Raw genomic sequence first — 25,058 nt, 5'->3', positions numbered from 1 at the left:
CGTGTCTTCCTGTTCCTCCCTCAGCTGAGACCTGGCTGGACGGAGACCTGGGAGCCACCTCTCAATATCTGGAGGGCTGACCCATGGAAGAGGGAGCCAGCTTGTTTTCTCCTGCCCTAGAGGGGAGCACCCAGAATAAGGGACCCAGAGGACCAGAAAGCAGTTTCTTCTGACGGGAAGAGCAGCAGAATCCCTTGGGAGATGGCGGACTCTCCTTCCTTGGAGGTTTTTAAGCAGAGGGTGGATGCTTTGGCTGAGATTCCTGCCTTGCAGGGGGCTGGAATAGATGACCCTTAGGGCTCCCTCCCATTCTAGGATGAGCTTCCTTCCTTCCTGCAAACCCCTTTTCCCTGCAACCTCTTCCTCCAGTTTCTGGCCAAGGGAGGGAGCGGATCACAGACCAACCAAGAGCGTCCCCTCAAAATGAGCATCTCTGGGATTGTGCAATGCAGGAGAGAAAAGGCAGAGAGGACTCGGTGGACTCGGCTCTGCAAGGGTTAAAGGGAACCGAGCTGCATTCCTAGAGAGGACAGGTAGTAAAGGGGGGCAGGTCCTCCAGAGGAAAAGCCCCTCCCTCCCCTTCCTGCAAGCGGGGGCGGGGTTGCTTTCCTCTGCTGCAAAGGCTGCATTGTTCTCTTCCAAGGGGATCTGGTGAGTCTCTTCCTCCCCCCCCCCCGAGGGTGCAGTGGGGAGAAGGTGGGGGTCCCAGGGATGCAGCAGGGGAGGGTGGCTCATGGGGGGGGCAGACCCCGGGAGCAGGGGGTCCTGCCAGGGAGGGGCGAGGTCGCAGGAACTCTCTCCTTCCTTTAGATCTTTTGTGGGGGGGGAGGGGAGGAGGTTACTGCCCCCCCTTCCAGAAAAAAAATTATTCAGAGCCCCCTGGGAAATCTAGCAGATAGAAATCTAGCTTCTTTAAATAAGGCTATCAGTACGACTTCTGTCGTGAGTGACACGGGTCAGCGTCATTGCACAAGAGAGGAAACGTGTATGAATGGTTGCTCCCAAACCTCTTTGTCTGTTTCCCTTCTTCCTTTCTCCTTATTGGCAGAGGAGGCCAGCCAAGCAGATCAAGCCAAGCTTTATGAGGAGCTGGGTATGTTGAGTTGGAGAAGAGGGGACAGAGAGGAGATAGGAGAGCCATGTCACCTGGGCGCAGGATTCCAACCAATGTCTTCAAGCTACAAGAAAGGAGATTCGGACTCAACACTCCTAGTCATTTTTCACTAGGAACCAATGACTCCCTTGTCAATCAGTTCTGACTTCAGGCATTGACTGGAAGGAAGGAGCAACCAGGCTGATTCGCCTCGCATTAATCTCTTCGCTTGCCTCCACATTCCCAAAATCTCCCTTCTAGAGACCTACATTTCCTCCTCCTTCTCCTCCTTTTTTGAAAGATAGCTCAGAGTCTGGGCTGTGGTGCAGTCCTACCCTGGTTCCCAGCAAGACTCACCCATGCTTGCTCAGGGAACCTTTTTCTTCTCCTGATATTGTACAGCTTTTGTAACAGAACAATGTATTTGCTTTGTAGAATTTGCTAGAGCTTTTAATTCAGACAGACAGAACTTGGCAGAAGACCAAAGGGTTCCTTCCGATCTCTCAGAGGCTTCCTGAGAGCACAGATGGATGAGCGAGACACAGCTGGCCCTGAAGCAGGAAGAGGCCATGCCATCCAAACTGGGAGCAGTGGGGGATTCTGGGAAAACTCTGTGCAGAAGATCCTGGGTGAGGAGGACATCCTCTGCTCACAGGTGCAGAGCCAGCAGTCGAGGCAGTTCTGCTTCCAGGAGGCCAAAGGGCCCCGAGAGGTTTGCAGCCGACTCTACCACCTTTGCCATCAGTGGCTGAAGCCAGAAAGGCACACGAAAGCTGAGATGCTGGACCTGGTGATCTTGGAGCAGTTCCTGGCTGTCCTTCCATCGGAGATGGAGAGCTGGGTGAGGGAATGTGGAGCGGAGACCAGTTCCCAGGCGGTGTCGCTGGCCGAAGGTTTCCTCCTGAGTCAGGCAGAGGAGAGAGAGCAGGCAGAGAGAAAGCAGGTGAGAGAGACTTTCCTCTGGATACTCCCAAGGGGCTCCAAACAGGATGGAAAACATCCAGAAAAGGTCTGCTGATGGCCCATCTATTTTCTGGGAATGAGATCTAACACCCTTAAAGCTTCTGTCTTTGTCATTCTCTTTCTAACATTTCTCACCTTTCATTTACTGTTTTGAATTCGTATTGTTCTTTCAGAAAAGGGATCATTTTGCAGAAATGGACCTGGATTCCTGTGAGGCAGAGAGGCCTCCGTTGGACACCAGAGAGAGGCCACTGGGTAAGGAGGAAGGTGGCTTTTCTCCATTTGGTCTTGTTCTGTTGGTTTTCCAACTCATCCGAGGGTTCTTTTAATCTTGGGTGTTTTTTTTTTGAGGGGTGGGGGTTGGGAACAAGGGTTCAGAGGAGGGGAGATGTATTTCTGCACACCTAACATGAAATGGGCACAAACCTTCAACTGCACTCAGCAGGTAAGGCTTTCTCAAAGCCCATCTGTAGTTAGAGATGTCCTGTTTCCTCTGTGAGAGAAGCAGGCACTCCTAGCATCCTGATTACCTTTTTTTCTTTTGCAGGTGGCAGAAGGATGCCGGCAAGACCTCCTGATCCGCCTTTTCATGGGGGCAGAAGGGAAGCAGTGGCTGTGGAACCAGATCAGGTCAGGGGAAGCTGCCTTGTGGGGTCAGAGGCCGAGGGATGGAGCAATGTCATGGACTGGTTGGGCACAGAGGAATGGTGGGAGGAAGCAGCCAGGGAACCAGGAAACGAAGGCGGCTCTGAGCCCAAGGAGTGAAGGTTGAGGAAGGATTGGCGGTCAGAGGGAGAAGCTTGGGAAGAGGAGGTGTCAGAAGCTGAAGGGGAAACAGCGCTTAGTGAGCTGGGAGACTCTGAGGCAGAATGCAGTGCAGAATCAGAGGCAGAAGAAGAAGGAGGCGAGTGGGAGAGGAAGGTTGAGAGGCAGAGGTGAGTCAGGAGAAGGAGGAGCCACGGGGGCTCCCTCTCCTTCTGCCAGAATCCACCCTCCCTTCTTGTCTCTCAGAGCCAAGAGAGGTCTAACATGGAGGAGCAAAGGCAGGCTGCACACTGGCACACCGTTCAATCGCTTGCCAGAAACCCCAGAGAGGAGGGGACTTGGAAAGCTGTGGGGAGCCAGGGGACTTCACTCTCAGCAACTGCTTTTGTGGCCGAAGAGGCTCAGGGAATGAGCTGCTTTTTTCATGAAGCCCGAAACTCAGCCAAGAATGTGAACACCGTGTTTTTGCTGATAAAGAGTAAACTCCAGCTGTGAAGTGTGGGATTTCCTGCCCAGATAACTCTGTCATACCTGCCTTCTGAATGTTGACAGTAGGATTCATCTGTAGTTGCAGTTTTCATGGAATCCTAGAGTTGAAAGGGACAAAAAGGGTCATCAAGTCCCACCCCCTGCATTGCAGGAGTCTCAGCTAGATCCTCCAAGACAGATGGCCATCCAAACTAGGATTATTATATTTCTAAATTGAACATTGAATGCTAAAATAGGCTTCTAAGCAGCGGACAGACGATGACAAATAATTTCCAGGATTCCCCTAGCCAGCCCCATCCGCTGCAAAATGGGGCCTGCCCCCCACTCCTCCCCCTCTCCATGCCCCCATGAACCCCTTGAATTTGGCTCTAGGGCACTCGGGGGGAACCTCCCCAGAACAACTCACAAGGAGAGGAGAAAGTGGATCCTTCCATCGGGGCAACTGGAATGTAGGCAGAATAACGTAGAATTCAATTAAAGCGTTAAAATGGGTACCCATAATAAAAATGTGCAGCAAAGCAATCCTATTGAAATAACACAGCTGTCAGGGAATCAGGAGCAGGAGCACTGGGGAGAGAGGAATTGGAGAGCGAAGGGGAAGAATCCGAGGGAAGCGTAGGGGAGTATGACAGTGGCCCGAGAGATTCCATGAGCTTCTCCAGCGAATCAGAAGATTCCCAGAAGGGGGCGCCGATGGTCAGGGCAAGGGGGGTCCCAGGGGGGACGCACCAGAAACAAGGAGCCAGAGGGGAACCCCAAAGCAGCATTGGGGGATCGGGACCAGTTTCCCCACCAGAGCGTAGTGGGGGGGAAGAGTCACATGTGTCAGGGCCAGCGTCTCCTCCAGCGGGGAGAGGAGGTGAGTCAGGGCTGACCACGCCTCCATCGGAGAGTGGGGGAATGGAAGGGAGGTCAGTTGCAGCTAGCGCCCCCAAAGGGGGAAGCAGTGACAGCAGCAGTGAAACGGTCAGGAGGAAAGCTGCTGGCTGGGCGCGTGCGCCAAGTTCAAATGTGCAGGCGCGGGGGACAGCAGGAGACCCGGATGGGGAACCAGCTCCTAAAGCCCGCCGGAGGGAGGGAGAAGGCTCAGGGGAATCAGCGTCAGAAGAGTCTAGAAAGGGCGAGACCCCGGCGGGCAGGCGGACCCAGAGGAGGAAAGAGCAGCGGAAAAGGTGGAGCAAGGCGAGGGTCTTAAACTGGTGTACAGGGGGAGGAGATTCAGACGGATCATCAGCGGTCTGACAGTTGAGACGTAGAGCTGCGCGCTGCGGCTCTGGAAGTGAAACTGAACTTCAATAAAGACTTTTGTACTTAACAACGAAGCAGCGTTGGTCCTTTGTGAGCTGGGACCTTGGGCAGCTCTGACAACAGCAATTAACAGGAAGGAAATAACAGAGCATTGTGTAGCAGATCATATTTCTGCTGTCTCAGAGGAGGACATTTCCCCTTTTCTTTTAGGGTCCTGTGTGCTTTGAAGATGTCGCTGTTCGTTTCACAGACGAGGAGTGGGAGTTGCTGGATCCTGACCAAAGAGCTCTGCATAAGCACGTCATGGAGGAGAATCATGGGATCGTGGCCTCTCTTGGTAAGCCTCCGTGTGGGATCGTCATATCTGCCAGGAAATTCAAAAAATACCTCTATGTGACAAACCTCATATATTTTCACAGCGCCCCCTACAACACCTGGGAACCTAACACCCACACAAGAAATAGTAGATTACAGTTTTTTCTGTGAACAATCTTAGAATAGAATCATAGAATCATAGAGTTGGAAGAGACCACAAGGGCCATCGAGTCCAACCCCCTGCCAAGCAGGAAACACCATCAGAGCACTCCTGACATATGGTTGTCAAGCCTCTGCTTAAAGACCTCCAAAGAAGGAGACTCCACCGTACTCCTTGGCAGCAAATTCCACTGTCGAACAGCTCTTACTGTCAGGAAGTTCTTCCTAATGTTTAGGTGGAATCTTCTTTCTTGTAGTTTGGATCCATTGCTCCGTGTCCGCTTCTCTGGAGCAGCAGAAAACAACCTTTCTCCCTCCTCTATGTGACATCCTTTTATATATTTGAAAATGGCTATCATATCACCCCTTAACCTCCTCTTCTCCAGGCTAAACATGCCCAGCTCCCTTAGCCGTTCCTCATAAGGCATCGTTTCCAGGCCTTTGACCATTTTGGTTGCCCTCCTCTGGACACCTTCCAGTTTGTCAGTGTCCTTCTTGAACTGTGGTGCCCAGAACTGGACACAGTACTCCAGGTGAGGTCTGACCAGAGCAGAATACAGTGGCACTATTACTTCCCTTGATCTAGATGCTATACTCCTATTGATGCAGCCCAGAATTGCATTGGCTTTTTTAGCTGCCGCGTCACACTGTTGGCTCATGTCAAGTTTGTGGTCAACCAAGACTCCTAGATCCTTTTCACATGTACTGCTCTCAAGCCAGGTGTCACCCATCTTGTATTTGTGCCTCTCATTTTTTTTGCCCAAGTGCAATACTTTACATTTCTCCCTGTTAAAATTCATCTTGTTTGTTTTGGCCCAGTTCTCTAATCTGTCAAGGTCATTTTGAAGTGTTAGCCACCCCTCCCAGTTTGGTGTCATCTGCAAATTTGATCAGGATGCCCTTGAGTCCATCATCCAAGTCGTTGATAAAGATGTTGAATAAGACCGGGCCCAAGACAGAACCCTGTGGCACCCCACTAGTCACTCTTCTCCAGGATGAAGAGGAACCATTGATGAGCACCCTTTGGGTTTGGTCAGTCAGCCAGTTACAAATCCACTGAGTGGTAGCATAGTCAAGACCGCATTTTACCAGCTTCTTTACAAGAATATCATGGGGCACCTTGTCAAATGCCTTGCTGAAATCAAGGTAGGCTACATCCACTGCGTTCCCTTCATCTACCAGGCTTGTAATTCTGTCAAAAAACATGTCAGGTTAGTCTGACATGACTTATTTTTCAGAAATCCATGCTGACTATTGGTGATCACAGCATTCCTTTCTAGGTGCTCACAGACTGTTTGCTTAATGATCTGCTCCAGAATCTTCCCTGGTATTGATGTCAGACTGACTGGGCGGTAATTATTTGGGTCCTCTCTTTTCCCCTTTTTGAAAATAGGGACAACATTTGCCCTCCTCCAGTCTGCCGGGACTTCGCCTGTTCTCCAGGAATTCTCAAAGATGACTGCCAGTGGTTCTGAAATCACATCTGCCAGTTCTCTTGGATGCAGTTCATCTGGCCCTGGAGACTTGAATACATCTAGACTAGCCAAGTATTCTTGTACTTTAGATGCGGCCACGATGGCCAACTATCGCCCAGTCTCAAATCTTCCATTCTTGGGCAAGGTGATTGAGCGAGTGGTTGCTGAACAACTCCAGGCACGCCTGGAAGAAGCGGACCATTTGGATCCCTTCCAGTCGGGATTCAGGCCTCATCATGGGACTGAAACTGCCTTGGTCGCACTGGTTGGTGATCTCCGGCGGGCTAGGGACAAAGGTGAGAGCTGTTTCCTAGTTCTGCTGGATCTCTCAGCGGCGTTTGATACCATCGACCATAACTTCCTTCTGGACCGTCTTGAGGGGCTGGGAGCTGGGGGCACTGTCATACAGTGGTTCCGATCCTTCTTCCTGGGTCGTGTTTAGAAAGTGGTGGTGGGGGATGAGTGTTCAGACCCCTGGGCTCTCACTTGTGGGGTGCCTCAGGGTTCCATCCTCTTCCCCCATGCTTTTCAACATTTACATGCAGCCGCTGGGAGAGATCATCAGGAGGTTTGGGCTGGGTGTTCATCAGTATGCGGATGATACCCAGCTCTACCTCTCTTTTAAATCAGAACCAGTGAAGGCGGTGAAGGTCCTGCGTGAGTGTCTGGAGGCGGTTGGAGGATGGATGGCGGCTAACAGATTGAGGTTGAACCCTGACAAGACAGAAGTACTGTTTTTGGGGGACAGGAGGCGGGCAGGTGTGGAGGATTCCCTGGTCCAGAATGGGGTAACTGTGCCCCTGAAGGAACAGGTGCGCAGCCTGGGAGTCATTTTGGACTCACAGCTGTCCATGGAGGCACAGGTCAAATCTGTGTCCAGGGCAGCTGTTTACCAGCTCCATCTGGTACGTAGGCTGAGACCCTATCTGCCTGCGGACTGTCTCGCCAGAGTGGTGCATGCTCTGGTTATCTCCCGCTTGGACTACTGCAATGCACTCTACGTGGGGCTACCTTTGAAGGTGACTCGGAAACTACAACTAATCCAGAATGTGGCAGCTAGACTGGTGACTGGGGGCGGCCACCGAGACCATATAACACCAGTCTTGAAAGACCTACATTGGCTCCCAGTACGTTTCCGAGCACAATTCAAAGTGTTGGTGCTGACCTTTAAAGCCCTAAACGGCCTCGGTCCAGTATACCTGAAGGAGCGTCTCCACCCCCATCATTCTGCCCGGACGCTGAGGTCCAGCGCTGAGGGCCTTCTGGCGGTTCCCTCATTGCGAGAAGCAAAGCTACAGGGAACCAGGCAGAGGGCCTTCTCGGTAGTGGCGCCCGCCCTGTGGAACGCCCTTCCAGCAGATGTCAAAGCGATAAACAACTACCTGACATTCAGAAGACATCTTAAGGCAGCCCTGTTCAGGGAAGTTTTTAACGTGTGATATTTTACTGTATTTTTGGTTTTTATGGAAGCCGCCCAGAGTGGCTGGGGAGGCCCAGCCAGATGGGCGGGGTATAAATAATAAATTATTATTATTATTATTATTATTACTATCTCCTTAGTTATTCTGGGCTGTGTTTCCTCTGCTGAATCATTTGCTCCAAATTCTTCAGGTCGGGCATTGTTTTCTTTATCGGAGAAGACTGAGGCAAAGAAGGCATTGAGGAGTTCAGCCCTTTCTGTGTCCCCTGTTTGCATTTCACCATCTTCTCCTCTGAGTGACCCCACTGTTTCTTTGTTCTTCCTTTTGCTACGAACATACCCATAAAAGCCTTTTTTGTTGCTTTTAACCTCTCTAGCAAGCCTGAGTTCATTCTGTGCTTTTGCTTTTCTGACTTTGTGTCTACACGTGCTGGCTATTTGTTTGAATTCCTCTTTGGTGGTTCCCCCCTTTTCCATTTTTTGTACACATCCTTTTTTAATCTTAACTCAGTTAAAAGTTCTTTAGATAGCCACCCTGGCTTCTTTAGGCACCTTCCATGTTTCCGTCTCATTGGTATTGCCTGAAGTTGTGCTTTTACTATCTCCCTCTTAACAAACTCCCAGCCATCATGAACTCCCTTTCCTTTTAGTATTACTGCCCATGGGATCTCACCCAGCACTTCCCTAAGTTTTATGAAGTCGGCTTTCTTAAAGTCGAGAAATTGAGTCCTAGTATGCTTGGCTGCTCCTTTCCGCTGTATAGTAAACTTCAGAAGAGCATGATCACTCGCACCTAATGATCCTTCCACTTCTACCCCACTAACCAGGTCATCAACATTGGTTAGGACCAGATCTAAAATGGCTGTTCCTCTTGTTGCTTCTCCCACTTTCTGGACAATGAAATTGTCTGCAAGGCCAGTGAGGAATCTGTTTGACCTTATGCTCTTGGCTGAGTTTGACATCCAACAAATATCCGGGTAATTGAAGTCCCCCATTACTACTATCTCCCTTCCTTTTGCATGCTTGGCCATCTGTTCCAGGAAGGCATCATCTATGTCCTCCGTTTGGCTTGGGGATCTATAGTAAACTCCCACAATGAGGTCACTGTTATTCTTCTCTCCCTTAATTTTGACCCAAATGCTCTCACTTTGGCTTTGAGGTTCTAAATCTTGGATCTCTTCACAGGTATACACATCCCTGACATATAACGCCACTCCTCCTCCTTTCTTGTCTGGTCTGTTTCTCTGAAATAGATTGTATCCCTCCATTATTACATTCCAATCATGGGACTTATCCCACCAGGTTTCAGTGATTCCTATTATGTCATATTTAGTTTGCTGTACCAAGAGCTCAAGCTCACCTTGTTTATTTCCCATGCTTTGCGCATTAGTGTACAGACATTGAAGTCCATTAATCATTCCCCCGTGTCTCTTATTTAAGGATTTTTTCCTCCCACCACTAGGTCTGCGTGCTGTTTGCTCCATTCGGTCTATGACATTTGGATGATCATCTTCATCAATTGATAGACTCCTACCTTCAGGAGCACTGTCTCCCTCCCCCACATTAGTCAGTTTAAAGCCCTCCTGATGAGGTTTCTGAGATTTTTTGCAAAAACATTCCTCCCAACCGTTGTGAGGTGCAGCCCAACACTTGCCAGAAGTCCATCTTCAAGAAACTGCATTCCGTGATCTAAGAATCCAAACTGTTCCTGTTTACACCATTTGCGAAGCCAGTTGTTCACTTCCACTATTTTTCCCTCTCTCCCTGGGCCACGTCGTTCAACTGGGAGGACAGATGAGATGACAATTTGTGCATTTAATTGCTTCAATTTCCTGCCCAGAGCCTCGTAATCTCTTTTGATCTTCTGGAGGCTGTTGCTTGCAGTGTCATTGGTTCCCACATGAACCAAGAGGAAGGGGTATTTGTCAGTGGGTTTTATGATTCCTTGCAGTCGTTCAGTTACATCTTGGATCTTAGCCCCAGGGAGACAGCACACTTCCCGAGACATCTTGTCAGGCCCACAGATCACTGCTTCTGTTCCCCTCAGTAGGGAATCTCCTATCACCACTACATGCCTCCTCTTAGGTCTGGTCGGGGTTCTTCTGTGAGCTGTCCGTTCCAAGGTCGCCTGCACATTCCCTGAGGGCTGACTTTGCTGCTCGTCTTCATATACCTGATCGACTGTAATGAGGGAGAGATCCTCAAATGGAGTCTGCTCTTCGTCTTCCATGCTAGGGGAGAGGACCTCAAAGCGTTTGTGTATTTCTAAACGATCAGAGCGAACCCTGGGCCTCCTACTTCTTTGAGTCACGTTTCTCCATATATCTGGCTCCTGTGTTGGTGAACTAGCCTCCTTCTCAGGGGAGTCCCCTGTCTCCTCCTTGGTGGAGATGGTGTGTTCTGTTGCTTCCGAGAAGAGCTCCAGCTCTCTAACTCTTTGGAGCGTATCTACACGTTCTTACAGTTGCTGGACTTTGTCTTTTAAGAGGGCAATCAACATGCAATTGCTGCAGGTAAAGCTGCCTGCAACCTTTGGCAAGATGGCAAACATTGCGCAGGAACCACAGGCGACTGCAGCTGTTCCCTCACCCTCCATCTTGAGAACGTGTCGTTGGGGCTGACTACAGCGGTCCGCCATCATAAAAAGCGTGAAGACAGGACAAATAACCCCCCCAAAAAAACCTAGGTCTCCCCCAACAAACGTTTAAGACTAGCTCCCCTAAATCTAAAAGATGGATCAAACTGCGCGCGCCTCTGACCTTTGCACAGGGAGAGCAGCTAATCAGCCACAAGAAACACGCACAAGAAAACCCTTTTTGTTCCTTCTTCAGCTGCTGCCCTACAAGCTCAATCTTCCTCCAGTTCTGCCTCCTTCTACCACAGTTGGGCTGATCTGAACTGCCCAGGCATCTTAAATGTCAGCTTCAGAATTGTTAGGAAAGATAAGTAGATTCTGTCAGGTTTTCTGTTTTTGTTTTTGCTGCTGTCAGTCTTGGGTTGACCAAAGAGACGACTGACATTGGAGATGGAGGGGATGCCATGACTGGGCCAAACAACATCTGCCCCAGAGAAGAGCCAGGCTTATTGAATCTCAGGTAGTACTAGCAGTGATAATAATAGCAATAATAATAATTTTTATTTATACCCTGACCATCTGGTTGGGTTGCCCCAGCCAATCTGGGAAGCTTCCAACACATATACAGTCGTACCTCTGGTTGCGAATGGGATCCGTTCCGGAGGTCTGACCAGATCCCGAGGTTTACACAAACTGAGGATCACTGTTTTGCGCATGCGCATGGATTTCTCACTTTCATAATCTGATGTTTATATAATCTGAGGGTTATATAACCCGAGATGCTACTGTATAAACATGAAACAGTAATAATAGCATCTAAACCAATGAAAAAACTACAAAATTTTTACAAAAAGTACAAAATTTATAAAATGAGTAACTTACTTCAAACAAAGCAACATTCAACCAACGATTAGAATCCAATAATAAATACATTGGTTTATTACAAATAACAAAGGTAATGAACACTGCCTTCTCTACAAGAAATTTAATGGGCATTATTTCCTAACGGGGGGCTCTATTTGTTCCTGAGGCTCTAATCCCTTTTTCTCTCCATTGCAGATTGTGATGAATTTGAAATCAAGAACAAAGGTGACCACAACACAATCTGCAGAGTGGAGAAGTCACGTAAAAATTTGGAATGTGGAAAGAGCTGCAGTCAGAGCTCCGATTCCAGTTCCCATCAACGAAATCTCATTGGAAAGAAACCCTATCAGTGCATTGAATGTGGAAAGAGCTTCAGTAGCAGCTCCAATCTCACTTCCCATCAAAGAATTCATACAGGGGAGAAACCCTATCAGTGTATAGAATGTGGAAAGAGCTTCAGTCAGAGCTCCAGTCTCACTTCCCATCAGAGAATTCATACAGGGGAGAAACCCTATCTGTGTATGGAATGTGGAAAGAGCTTCAGTAGGAGCTACAATCTGACTAAACATCAAAGAATTCATACAGGGGAGAAACCCTATAAGTGTATGGAATGTGGAAAGAGCTTCAGTCAGAGCTCCTCTCTCACTTCCCATCAAAGAATTCATACAGGGGAGAAACCCTATCAGTGTGTGGAATGTGGAAAGAGCTTCAATCAGAGCTCCAATCTCACTTCCCATCAAAGAATTCATACAGGGGTGAATCACGGAATTATAGAATTTTTGAGCTTGAAGTGATCCCTGGTGCAATCTATTTCACCCCTTGTGATGCAGGCATAGCAAGTAAAGCATCCATGACAGATGACCATCCAACTTCATTTGAAAACCTCAAAGAATGGAAATTCCAGCACTCCCAAGGGAGTCCAATCCACTAACAGCTCTTGCTTTCAAAAAGTTCTTCCTCATGTTTAGTCAGTCTTTTTTTAAAAAAACAAAACTTGAAGGCATTGGTTTGTGTCCTACCCTGTGGAGCAGGCGTCGTATTAGGAAGACCCAGTTCTCCGAGTGCATGTTCTGGAAGTTGGGCAATAGGGGCAGTACAGGATTCCTTTTGGTGTACCGACCTCCACACCGCACCAAGGATTCCCTGCCTGAGCTGCTCCATGTCGTGGCGGATGTTCTCCTGGGGACACCTAGTTTGGTTGTCCTAGGGGATTTTAACATCCACACCGACACGACCTTACAACAGTTGCACTGTTTTAGTGTTGTTAGCTGCCCTGAGCCCGTCTTCGGCCAGGGAGGGCGGGATATAAATAAAATTTATTATTATTATTATTACAAGGGGCCACTTGGGACTTCGTGGAAAGGATGGCCTCCATGGGGCTTTCCCTGAATATGTTTGGCCCAACTCATAGCCGCGGACATAACGTAGACCTGGTGTTCACCTCTATGGATGTTGGTGATCTAACACTAAGTAAAAGCGAAACTAAAGAAGTGCCATGGTCAGATCACTTCCTGGTGCAACTGGACTTCTCCGCGAACCTTCCCCTCCTTCAGGGAGGTGGGACCGATTCAGATGGTCCGCCCCTTAATGGATCCAAATGGTTTCCAGAGAGTGGTAGGGGATGTTTTATCCCATGTTGATGGCCTTTCAGCTGATTTCTGGTGGCCCGCTGAAATGTGGAGTTAACCAGGGCTATTGACTGTTTGGCTCCGAAGCGCCCTCTCCGATTGCATGGAGCCCGGACAGCCCCGTGGTTTTCTTCGGAGCTGAGGGTGATGAAACAATCGCTGAGACGGCTAGAGCGCCGGTGGCGGATAACCCATTCTGAAGCTGACCGGACACGGGTTAGAGCTGAATGTTGAGCCTACCAAGTGGTGATAGCGACAGCCAAGAAGACTTTCTTCACCGCCTCTATTACATCTGCGGAAAACAGCAGCAGGAGACTCTTTCAGGTGGTTCACAATTTAGCAGTACCACCTGCTCCATTAGGGCCCAGTACAGGCCACATGATCTCCTGCAATGATTTTGCAAAGTTTTTTGCAGACAAAGTTGCTCCGATTCGAGAAGACGTAGACTCCACTGTGGGAGCAGGGCAGGAGAGTGCTAGAGTCCTGTCTAGTTATGTTGGATCAATTCCAATCTGTTACCCCCGAGGATGTGGACAAGCTGCTTGGACGAGAGAAACCAACCACTTGTCTCCTTGATCCTTGTCCATCCTGGCTTATAAAAGCTGGCTGAGAAGGGCTGGGCGATGGGCTTCGTGGGGTGGTGAAAGCTTCCCTCTGTGAGGGAGCCTTCCCGGACCCATCTTTAGATGTGGCCACAATGGCCAACTATCGCCCAGTCTCAAATCCTCCATTCTTGGGCAAGGTGATTGAGCGAGTGGTTGCTGAACAACTCCAGGCACGCCTGGAGGAAGCGGACCATTTGGATCCCTTCCAGACGGGATTCAGGCCTCAACATGGGACTTGAAACTGCCTTGGTCGCACTGGTTGATGATCTCTGGCGGGCTATGGACAAAGGTGAGAGCTGTTTCCTAGTTCTGCTGGATCTCTCAGCGGCGTTTGATACCATCGACCATAACATCCTTCTGGACCATCTTGAGGGGCTGGAAGCTGGGGGCACTGTCATACAGTGGTTCCGCTCCTTCCCCCTGGGCCGTGTTCAGAAAGTGGTGGTGGGGGATGAGTGTTCAGAACCCTGGGCTCTCACTTGTGGGGTGCCTCAGGGATCCATCCTCTCCCCCATGCTTTTCAACATCTACATGCAGCCGCTGGGAGAGATCATCAGGGGGTTTGGACTTGGTGTTCATCAGTATGCGGATGACACCCAGCTCTACCTCTCTTTCAAATCAGAACCAGTGAAGGCGGTGAAGGTCCTGTGTGTGTGTGTGTGGAGGTGGTTGGAGGATGGATGGCAGCTAACAGATTTAGGTTGAATCGTGACAAGACAGAAGTACTGTTTTGGGGGACAGGAGGGGGCAGGTATGGAGGACTCCCTGGTCCTGAATGGGGTAACTGTGCCCCTGAAGGACCAGGTGCGCAACCTGGGAGTCATTTTGGACTCATAGCTGTCCATGGAGGCACAGGTCAAATCTGTGCCCAGGGCAGCTGTTTCCCAGCTCCATCTGGTACACAGGCTGAGACCCTATCTGCCTGCAGACTGTCTCGCCAAAGTGGTGCATGCTCTGCTCATCTCCCGCTTGGACTGCTGCAATGCACTCTACGTGGGGCTACCTTTGAAGTTCTACCCAGACACTGAAGTCCAGCACCGAGGGCCTTCTGGAGGTTACCTCACTGCGAGAAGCTAAGTTACTGGGAACCAGCCAGAGGGCCTTCTCGGTAGTGGCGCCCTCCCTGTGGAACGCCCTCCCACCAGATGTCAAAGAGAACAACAACTACCAGACTTTTAGAAGACATCTGAAGGCAGCCCTGTTTAGGGAAGCTTTTAATGTTTGATGGGTGTGATATAAAGAATAAATATTAATAATAATTATCATTTTATTTTCTTTCGCCTGTAGTAACCTATGTTATCCATCATTTGAGAACCACGATATTGTTCTCCCTTTGCTCTTCTTTCATTTTTATCACAGTCTTTGAACTCTAATACTTTGAAGGAGCGAGGTTTTAATTTCATGAAGTGAGGCAGCTCATCCTCTATTAACAGTCGTAGTTGAGATTGGAAGTCCATGTTGAAGGTCTGGAGAGAGTGTTCAGACGGGAGTTAATCTGGAAGGAGAAGCTGTGGGAAGACTCTTCTTCTGGGTTCTCCTTCCATTCGGGAGGGGAGAGATTTTCTAGGAAAAGGAGATTTCTGAGTCAGTAAAAAGGACTCAGAGGATCCCCTGGGTCTGGCATACAAAGGAAAATACCTCAGGAGTGGGACTGCTAAGAGAGAGGGGATCCGAGGAAAAGTGGCCCCTCGCTCACGGACCAAAGTATGAAGCCATGAAGGAAGCTGGGCTGTCCTGTCCTAACTAAGGAAGGGAATGAGAGAGAAGCAGCAGAAACAGAGTTAAGCCTTTTAGCATTTATTCTGGATACCTGAATTGTAACAACTGATTATGAGAGGAGGGAGTTTAAGAGAAGCTGTGCCTGTACAGTGGTACCTCCGGTTAAGAACTTAATTTGTTCTGGAGGTCTGTTCTTAACCTGAAACTGTTCTTAACCTGAAACACCACTTTAGCGAATGGGGCCGCCGGAGCACGATTTCTGTTCTCATCCTGAAGCAAAGTTCTTAACCTGAGGTACTATTTCTGGGGTAGCGAAGTCTGTAGCCTGAAGCGTATGTAGACATATGTCACGCAGACATATTGGAGACATATGTCACACAGAAAATTTCAGAATGGATGGGAGAAAGCAAAGATTGGTTGGGAGCTGTTTCAGAATTAGATCGTGTGAAAATTGAGAACGGAGGCAGCCAGATGTTTTATTAACACTAGTAACAAAAAGAGTGAGGGACGCAATCCTTCAGAACAGTTTTTGAAAAAAATCATGTGGTTGCCAGACAAAAAGTAGATATCTTTAGAGAGATTCCACTGAAATTGAGACTTAGAAGAACTAAATATAGATATTTAACAATAGCACTCAGGAGAGCTGACATTAGATATAAATGAGAATTCCCAGAGGGCATTTCCTTTACATAAACGAAAAGGAGATACAGGCTAACATCAGAATTTCAGAGAGTCCTTTGACAAATACAGGAGAGACTTAGATTCCAACTGCTGAAAGGCACATACGGTATTCTGTTAGAATGGGAGACGAAAGACGAAGAGGTGAAATCAGTTATGATTAAATGGGCACAAGATATAGGTCATAATATTATTGTGGAAGATTGGAAAAAGTTATGGAAAACCAATTTAAAATTCACAGAGTGTTCCTTGCTGAAAGAAAATTATATGAAGATGATGTATAGATGCTATATGACACCAGTGCAGTTAGGAAGAATGAACAAAACCAGCTCAAATATGTTTTGGAAGTGTAAAGAAAGAGACGGGACTTTTTACCATATGTGGTAGGATTGTAATGAAATCAAAAAGTTTTGGGAAATGATATATAACGAGTTGAAGAAAATGTTCCAATTAACATTTGTTTAAAAACCTGAAGCATTCTTGTTAGGGATTGTAGGAAAAGACCTGCCAAGGAAACTGAAAAATATCTTTATGTAAGCGACAACGACGGCAAGAGTCTTAACAGCACAAGGATGGAAGAATGAGGAAATCCCGACTAAAGAACTATGGCAAGAGAAATTGATGGAAATCACAGAATTGGCAAAATTGACACACAAACCACGTGACAAGGATAATTGTGGTTTTAAAGATGAATGGGAACCCTTTACAAAGTACTTACAGAAGCAACAAAATGAACTGGACTCCTTGGCAGGTTTTGAATAAACATTTACAAACTTTTTATTGATAACATTTAGATAGATAAATTAAGGATCTGTACAGTTTTGTAACATGCAGAAAATAACATATGTTGATAAACCAGAGAGAGGAGCTGGGGGAAGTCGGGGGGCGTCAAGTTTTTTGGAGAGGGGGAAAATAAGGGGGGGGGGTTAAGGATGATATGTTTTTGGATAAAATGTTATGTTGAAATTACTAATAAAAATATTTTTAAAAATTTTGAAAGTGTGTGTTTTTACAATCAAGCAGTCTATACATTTTATGAAAATTACAATACATTATAACATCATATAACATAAGCAGGAGTTATAAAAAATAAAATAAAATAGCGCACTGTCTTTCAATTTGTGTCTTCCTGGAGTTCCACACCTCTGCTGGGTGGAGAGGAAATGGTCTCTTCGCCTTCATCTCAGCTCCACAGCAGTTCTCTCAAAAAGACTTGGCACTCCAGAAGGCGGAACTCAGAGCCCTTTATAACATAAAAACACAATCAAACAAGGAACTTATAGTGCTGGGGAAATAATAATTATAATAATTCAATTTATATACCCCCTTTATCAGAATATCCCAGGGCGGTGTACAACATTAAAAGCACAATACAGAACAACAATGATAAAAACATAATAAAAAGCATCCTGGGAGACAGCCTAGTAATGCAGCATTCCTTTTAAAACTTGAGGGGAGACTCACTGCTCACCTGCTTTTACGGCCACTATGGGGGTGTGGTGATTCATCCAAGGGAGGCTCCTCTGCTGGCCCTCTGAAGATTCTGACATCGTCTATTCTTTCTCCTGTCACCCACAGCCATAGAATATGAATAGAGTTGTCCTCCCAAACTCTGCCAACCCTCCAACATGTTGCAGAGGGAAATTGGGACCTGCGACTTTTGGGGCCACGCTCCTGAATGAGTCCTGTAACTCACGCGAGAGCAAGGACCCCCCAAAATGGCCGTCTTTTGGGGCCACAGTTTCACGGGAGCCAAAACAGGCCATCCTGGGAGCCAATCAGAAGCCAGAGTGGCTTATGGAATTTCAGGACGTCCCACTCAGTTGACAGGTATGTGAAAACCGCCAAAGATGGAGAGTCCACAACCCATAGTGCAGGCATCCCCAAACTCAGCCCTCCAGATGTTTTGGGACTACAACTCCCTTCATCCCTAGCTAACAGGACCAGTGGTCAGGAATGATGGGAATTGTAGTCGCAAAACATCTGGAGGGCCGAGGTTGGGGATGCCTGCCATAGTCCATATGGCTGCCTTTCCCACTGGCTGAGATGCTTCTGTCCATTTCATCTGCTTAGCCAATCAGATATTCAGGGCCAACAGGTCCCACCCCTGCCTCCAGCAATCTCTTTTGTTACACTCAATGTGTGTTTGGTGGAGGGCAAAGGGAACCATGGGGCAGGGTCCAGGATGCTCAGATTCCTGCCACCAGACCTCCCCTCTGAGGTCCCCCCAGGGCACCTGCTCAGCTGAGAGGAGGGTGTCATTGCACAGGTAGCAAATCAGCTGCTGCTCCGTCCCTTGAGGGATTCCCTCCCTCACTTAATTGGCCAAATATTTCAAAAGGGCATCACCTGCCACTATATAAACCCTCTCACCCCCGGCAGCAGCAATGAGGTGGTACAGCTTTCGGGTGCTAAGAGTGTGTCCCTGCTTTGGGAGGGGGAACACAGCCCCCCAGCAAAGTTTGGAGGACGAGCCAAGAGGTATAGCCGGACACTGGAAGGCAAAATTTATGTATAGTTTTTTTTTGGGGGGGGTTGCCCCTGCAGCAGATATCATGCACATGCAGCCCACTACCAAAATCAGAACCATCATTTTGTGACTTTTGTGACTTGTCCCCACAAAACACGTCATCAGTTTCTTCCCTTCTGGTCAAAGGGCCTCTGCTGCACAATACCAAATGTAATAATTCACTGATAAATGCATCTATGTACTGGCTCACTGGGAAAACTTCAGAAATTCCTATAGACCTGTGAGCTCAGCTACTCAGCAGCCCCTCTGCCTGAGGGATAATCCCTGGCATCCTGATACCTGAGTTCCAGACAGGTAGCCATTCCAGTAATAACAAACCCAGATGGAGACAAAATCTGCCTGGATGGAAGACATGGGAGCCACCTCTCAATATCTGGGGGGCTGACCCATGGAAGAGGGAGCCAGCTTCTTTTCTCCTGCCCTAGAGGGGAGCACCCAGAATAAGGGACCCAGAGGACCAGAAAGCAGTTTCTTCTGACGGGAAGAGCAGCAGAATCCCTTGGGAGATGGCGGACTCTCCTTCCTTGGAGGCTTTGAAGCAGAGGGTGGATGCTTTGGCTGAGATTCCTGCCTTGCAGGGGGGCTGGAATAGATGACCCTTAGGGCTCCCTCCCATTCTAGGATGAGCTTCCTTGCTTCCTGCAAACCCCTTTTCCCTGCAACCTCTTCCTCCAGTTTCTGGCCAAGGGAGGGAGCGGATCACAGACCAACCAAGAGCGTCCCCTCAAAATGAGCATCTCTGGGATTGTGCAATGCAGGAGAGAAAAGGCAGAGAGGACTGAGCAGGGTGGACTCGGCTTTGCAAGGGTTAAAGGGAACCGAGCTGCATTCCTAGAGGGGACAGGAAGTAAAGGGGGGCCAGGTCCTCCAGAGGAAAACCCCCTCCCTCCCCTTCCTGCAAGGGGGGGTTGCTTTCCTCTGCTGCAAATGCTGCATTGTTCTCTTCCACGGGGATCTGGTGAGTCTCCTCTCCCCCCCGCCAGAGGGTGCAGTGGGGAGAAGGGGGGGGGGGTCCCAGGGATGCAGCAGGGGAGGGTGGCTCATGTGGGGGGGGGAGCCCCTGGGAGCAGGGGGTCCTGCCAGGGAGGGACGGGGTTGCGCGAGGTTTGCAACTACAGTACTGTGTATTCTGCATTTGTATAAAGACGCTGCTTACTCCTTTGGGAAGGGCAATCCTCTCCTGGGATCTGGTGAGTCTCCTCTCTCTCTCTCTCTCTCTCCCCCCCCCCCGAGGGTGCAGTGGGGAGAAGGGGGGGTCCCAGGGCTGCAGCAGGGGAGGGTGGCTCCTGCGGGGAGGGCAGACCCCGGGAGCAGGGGGTCCTGCCAGGGAGGGACGAGGTGGCAGGAACTGTCTCCTTCCTTTAGATCTTTGGGGGGGGGGAGAGGAGAAGGTTACTGCCCCCCCTTCCAGAAAAAAAATTATTCAGAGCCCCCTGGGAAATCTAGCAGATAGAAATCTAGCAGCAGCATTCTGCTGGTTGAAAGACTGGCTGCTTCTTGAGAATACAGACATTTTGGATCTAGAAGGTTTTAACAACGTTTTTGGATGGCATGCATATTTGTGGTATGACAAGCTTAAAGCACACAAAGCTTTCAAAAACCATATTGTCAGGAGAGCATTGTTTAATGTTTGGATTAGATATAAGGATCTATTGGAAAATAAAACCCCAAGGTGGTTGTCACCAATGGAGGCTAAGGCCCAGAAAAAACTTAACATGGAGGCCAAATGGCCAAAATACTGGGAAATTTTGGAGCAAGAAGGGGACAGACTGAAATTGCAGAGTTTTGAGAAATTAAAAGATAAAGTGCGAGTTTGGCTTCATTATTACCAGATAATGGAGGCTTACAATTTGGATTAGAAAGTTGGTTTCCAGGTGGAAAAATCTAAATTGGAAACAGAATTGTTAGAACCCAAAACTAAGACTTTGTCAAAAATGTATAACTTGCTGTTGAAATGGAATACTCAGGATGAGACGGTTAAATCTGTAATGATTAAATGGGCACAAGACGTTGGACATAATATTATGTTTGCTGACTGGGAACAGTTGTGGACCACTGGGATTAAGTTTACGGCATGTAATGCCTTAAGAGAGAATATTATGAAAATGATATACAGGTGGTACATGACACCAGTCAAGCTTGCAAAAATCTATCATTTGCCCGATAATAAATGTTGGAAATGTAAGGAAACCGAAGGTACATTCTTTCACCTTTGGTGGACGTGCCCTAGGATTAAGGCTTTCTGGGAAATGATATATAATGAATTGAAAAAGGTATTTAAATATACCTTCCTGAAGAAACCAGAGGCCTTTCTCTTGGGCATGGCCGGCCAAGTGGTGCCAAAGAAGGACAGAACGTTTTTTATGTATGCTACAACAGCAGCAAGAATACTCATCGCAAAGTATTGGAAGACGCAAGATTTACCCACTCTGGAAGAATGGCAGATGAAACTGATTGGGATTGGCAGAAATGACTGGCAGAATCCGTGACCAGGGAGAAGAGTCGGCAGAAGAAGATTGGAAAAAATTTAAGGACTACTTACAGAAATATTGTAAAATTAAGGAATGTTGAATGATGCTGGATTGAAATTGAGTGGTTTCTAGCTGTAATGATATAAAGGAATATGAAAAAAAAGGATTGGATAGAAAACAAGGTGTTATTATAAGCTGTAATGCTTTAAGTTAAGGATTTGCTGAACAAATAATTTGAAATGGAATACAAGAAGGGGAGGTATGAGGAGGTCAGAGAAATATGTTATTGAAAAGTATGTATTATGAACTATATGTTTTTTAATTTGTTTGTTTGTTTTTTGTTTGCATAAAAAATTGAAAACTTTAATAAATATCTTAAAAAAAAAAAGGAAATCTAGCAGATAGAAATCTAGCTTCTTTGAATAAGGCTATCAGTAGGGGTACAGTCACAGAAGTAAAACAGGCAATTTATGTACAACAACAAATTTAAAAACAATGTACACCAATAAACTATACCAGGGAGTTGACTCAGAGTCACCCATATAACCGAGTTTGGGGATTTTCATGATGGACTATTTTGAGTTGGGAGATGGTCTGCGCGTACAGATCTGTACACAGAATCTGGCGACCATCCAGGTCATCTTCTGATCTTTGCCTAACAGCAAAAGGTCAAATTTTTGCTTTTGCGGGAGGTCGGCGAGCCTCACCAGCAGGGGATCAATGGTCTTAATACGTGCCTCTTCGTAAAAGGGACGTCTAAAGAACAAGTGTTTTGGCTTCCTATCTCTCCCAATGGGCAGGTGAAAAGTCTCTGAGCACACGGGACTTTTCTAAAGGCTCCATCCAGGACCAGCGAGGGAAGAGCCGAGCTTCTGGCGAGTGTAAAGGCCCTTCTTGCATTTCTAGATGCGAGAAAGAAGAGATATTCTGCCGGTGCGGCTATATATTTCTCGATTTCTCCAATTTTATGGTCGGGGCACCTTGCACAGTCCTGTTCTCTCTCGGTATCTAATATTCTTTGCTTGACCGTGGCTTTGGCCTGGCCCAACCCCAGACTTAGAAGGGCTTGAGGGGCAAAACCCAGTTTCTGGAGGGTGTTCAGAACTGCAGTCTGCCAGCCTGACTGGAATTGGTCGCAGAGAATCAATGGGGCTATCCCTCGGGGGAGCAGATTCAATGTCAGCCATTTGTAGATTGATGTTAGGCAGATGCTAGCCTCCACTCTCATCACCCCAGTTTCTAATCTCACCCATGCGTTTGAGACACATCTGGGCACTTGGAGGAGAGCTCTAAGAAGTCCAGATTGAACTCTCTCAAAGGGGGAGGAAGCCGAGGAAGGCGGGGGCAAAAAGGAACCATAAAGGAGTTGTGCCAAAGTTTTGGCCTTGTATGGTTGTCACCTATGGAAGCTAAGTCTCAGAAAAAGCTCAATATGGAGGCCAAAGTGCGAGATTGGCTTCATTATTATCAAATAAGAGAGGCCTACAATTTGGACAAAAAAATTGGCTTCCAGGTGGAGAAATCAAAATTGGAAACAGAACTGTTAGAACCAAAAACTAAGATTTTGTCAAAGATGTATAACTTGCTGTTAAAATGGAACACACAGGATGAAACGGTTAAATCAGCGATGATTAAATGGGCGCAGGACATTATGTTTGCTGACTGGGAGCAGTTGTGGACCACCGGTATGAAGTTTACGGCATGCATTGCCTTAAAGGAGAATATTATGAAAATGATTTACAGGTGGTACATGACCCCAGTCAAGCTTGCAAAAATTTATCACCTGCCTGACAACAAGTGCTGGAAATGTAAAGAAGCTGAGGGAACATTCTTTCACCTTTGGTGGACATGCCCAAGGGTCAAGGCTTACTGGGAAACGATATATAATGAACTGAAGAAGGTATTTAAATTTACCTTTCCTAAGAAACCAGAGGCCTTCCTTTTGGGCATAGTTGGCCAACGGGTGTCAAAGAAAGACAGAACATTTTTTATGTATGCAACAACAGCAGCAAGAATACTTCTTGCCAAGCATTGGAAGACACAAGATCTACCCACCGTGGAAGAATGGCAGATGCAAGTGATTGACTACATGGAGATGGCTGAAATGACTGGCAGAATCCGTGACCAGGGAGAAGAACTGATGGAACAGGATTGGAAAAAGTTTAAGGACTATTTACAAAAACATTGCAAAATGTTGGAGTGTTAACATGATGTGGGAAGTGAAGGCAACAGGGCTTGTGGGATTTGGTTAAATGTGAATGAAAAGAAGAATGTTAAAAAGGAGAAGGGGGTTATGAACAGAATAAAATTATGTCATAGTATATAAGATGAGGAATGGGCTAAGATAATGAAAATCTGGGACATAATAATTAGAAAAATATAATTTAAGCATAGTTTGAATAAGGGTTTGAACTTGCTGAATTTGATTGGAATAAAGAGGAACACAAAAAAGGGAGATGTGAGGAGGTCAGGACAGAGGGACATGGAATTTTGAATTTTTTTAAAAAAGTGGATTTTTCTTTTTTCTCTTTTTCTTTTTTTTGTTATATATTTTTGCTTTTTATTTTTTCTGTGGGCTTTATTTAATGGAATGATCTATGTGAAATGATGAACTTTTTGATTTGTAAAACTTTAATAAACATTTATTTAAAAAACAACAACAAAGTTTTGGCCTTGTATAGTTTTCGAGCTGCGGGAACGAAGAAGCCCCCTTGTGCTCTGAAAAATTTAAGGATACAATTTGCGGGTTTTTCCGCTGAACTCCCGATGGAGTTTATGTGTAGTTTCTTGGCTCCTGAGGCCTGTACCACCATTCCTAGATACTTATAGTTTGTGACGTGTTCTAATTTATGGCCTTGGAGTTCCCAGCTTTTAAGCTTTGGTTTTGCCCCAAAAGCGAGTATCTTGGTCTTTTGATAGTTGATTTTGAGACATTCAAATTCACAGTATGCTGCGAGCTTTCTTAGTGCTCTTTTAAGTCCAGTGGGGGTTCTAGATAAAATTACTGCATCATTGGCATATAGCAGGACCGAAATATGCCGATTTGCGAGCTTCGGAGGGTGGAGTTCTGAGTCATGGAGTGCAGATACTAAATTATTTAGATAGAAATTGAATAGTAGAGGGGCCAATAGGCACCCTTGCCTGACTCCTTTAGAGGTTTTAATAGGGTCCGTTAGGTGTCCTAGGCGGCTAGACCTGACTCTAAGAGCCGTGTTTGCGTGCAGTGCCTGAATGAAGAGCAGAAGCTCTTAATTCTATGTAGGTCCCCTGTAGTCTGTCCCAGAGTCTGGTTCTGGAGACTGTATCAAAGGCTGCTTTTAGATCAACAAAGGCAGTGTATAGTGAGGCCGGCCTTTAGGAAAGCCATGTCACCTGGGCGCAGGATTCCAACCCATGGCTTCAAGCTACAAGAAAGGAGATTCAGATTCAACACACGTAGTCATTTTTCACTAGGAACCAATGACTCCCTTGTCAATCAGTTCTGATTTCATGCATTGACTGGAAGGAAGGAGCAACCAGGCTGATTCGCCTCGCATTAATCTCTTCGCTTGCCTCCACATTTCCACAATCTCCCTTCTAGAGGCCTACATCTCCTCCTCCTCCTTTTTAGAAAGATAGCTCAGAGTCTGGGCTGTGGTGCAATCCTACCCTGGTTCCCAGCAAGACTCATCCATGCTTGCTCAGGGAAACTTTTTCTTCTCCTGATACTGTACAGCTTTTGTAACAGAACAATGTATTTGCTTTGTAGGATTTGCTAGAGCTTCTCATTCAGACTGACAGAACTTGGCAGAAGACCAAAGGGTTCCTTCCGATCTCTCAGAGGCTTCCTGAGAGCACAGATGGCTGAGCGAGACACAGCTGGCCCTAGAGCAGGAAGAGGCCATGTCATCCAAACTGGGAGCAGTGGGGGATTCTTGGAAAACTCTGTGCAGAAGATCCTGGGTGAGGAGGACACCATCCCCTCAGTGGGGCGGAGCTGGCCGTTGAGGCAGTTCTGCTGCCAGGAGGCCAAAGGACCTCGAGAGGTTTGCAGCCGACTCTACCACCTTGATCATCAGTGG

The 25,058-nt window shown here is 47.3% G+C and overlaps 1 protein-coding gene across 1 annotated transcript in view; it reads left to right on the top strand.

The window, feature by feature from the left end:
• The first annotated feature begins 558 nt into the window (after positions 1–558).
• The window catches only part of LOC310760716 (uncharacterized protein), a 38,360-nt gene continuing 13,860 nt past the window's right edge, over positions 559–25,058 (top strand). Inside the window, exons 1-3 of the mRNA XM_083609781.1 lie at positions 559–651; positions 1,529–2,036; positions 2,230–2,311. Coding sequence (XP_083465907.1) covers positions 1,620–2,036; positions 2,230–2,311 — 499 coding nt within the window. The 5' untranslated portion in view covers positions 559–651; positions 1,529–1,619. The remainder of the gene's footprint in view (positions 652–1,528; positions 2,037–2,229; positions 2,312–25,058) is intronic.

The sequence above is a fragment of the Podarcis filfolensis genome, assembly GCF_964270895.1.
Source record: "Podarcis filfolensis genome assembly, chromosome: 4".
In the NCBI taxonomy this organism is placed as follows: Eukaryota; Metazoa; Chordata; class Lepidosauria; order Squamata; family Lacertidae; genus Podarcis; species Podarcis filfolensis.
The sequence above is the reverse complement of the archived record's forward strand: the minus strand, read 5'-3'. Positions and strand labels throughout refer to the sequence as shown.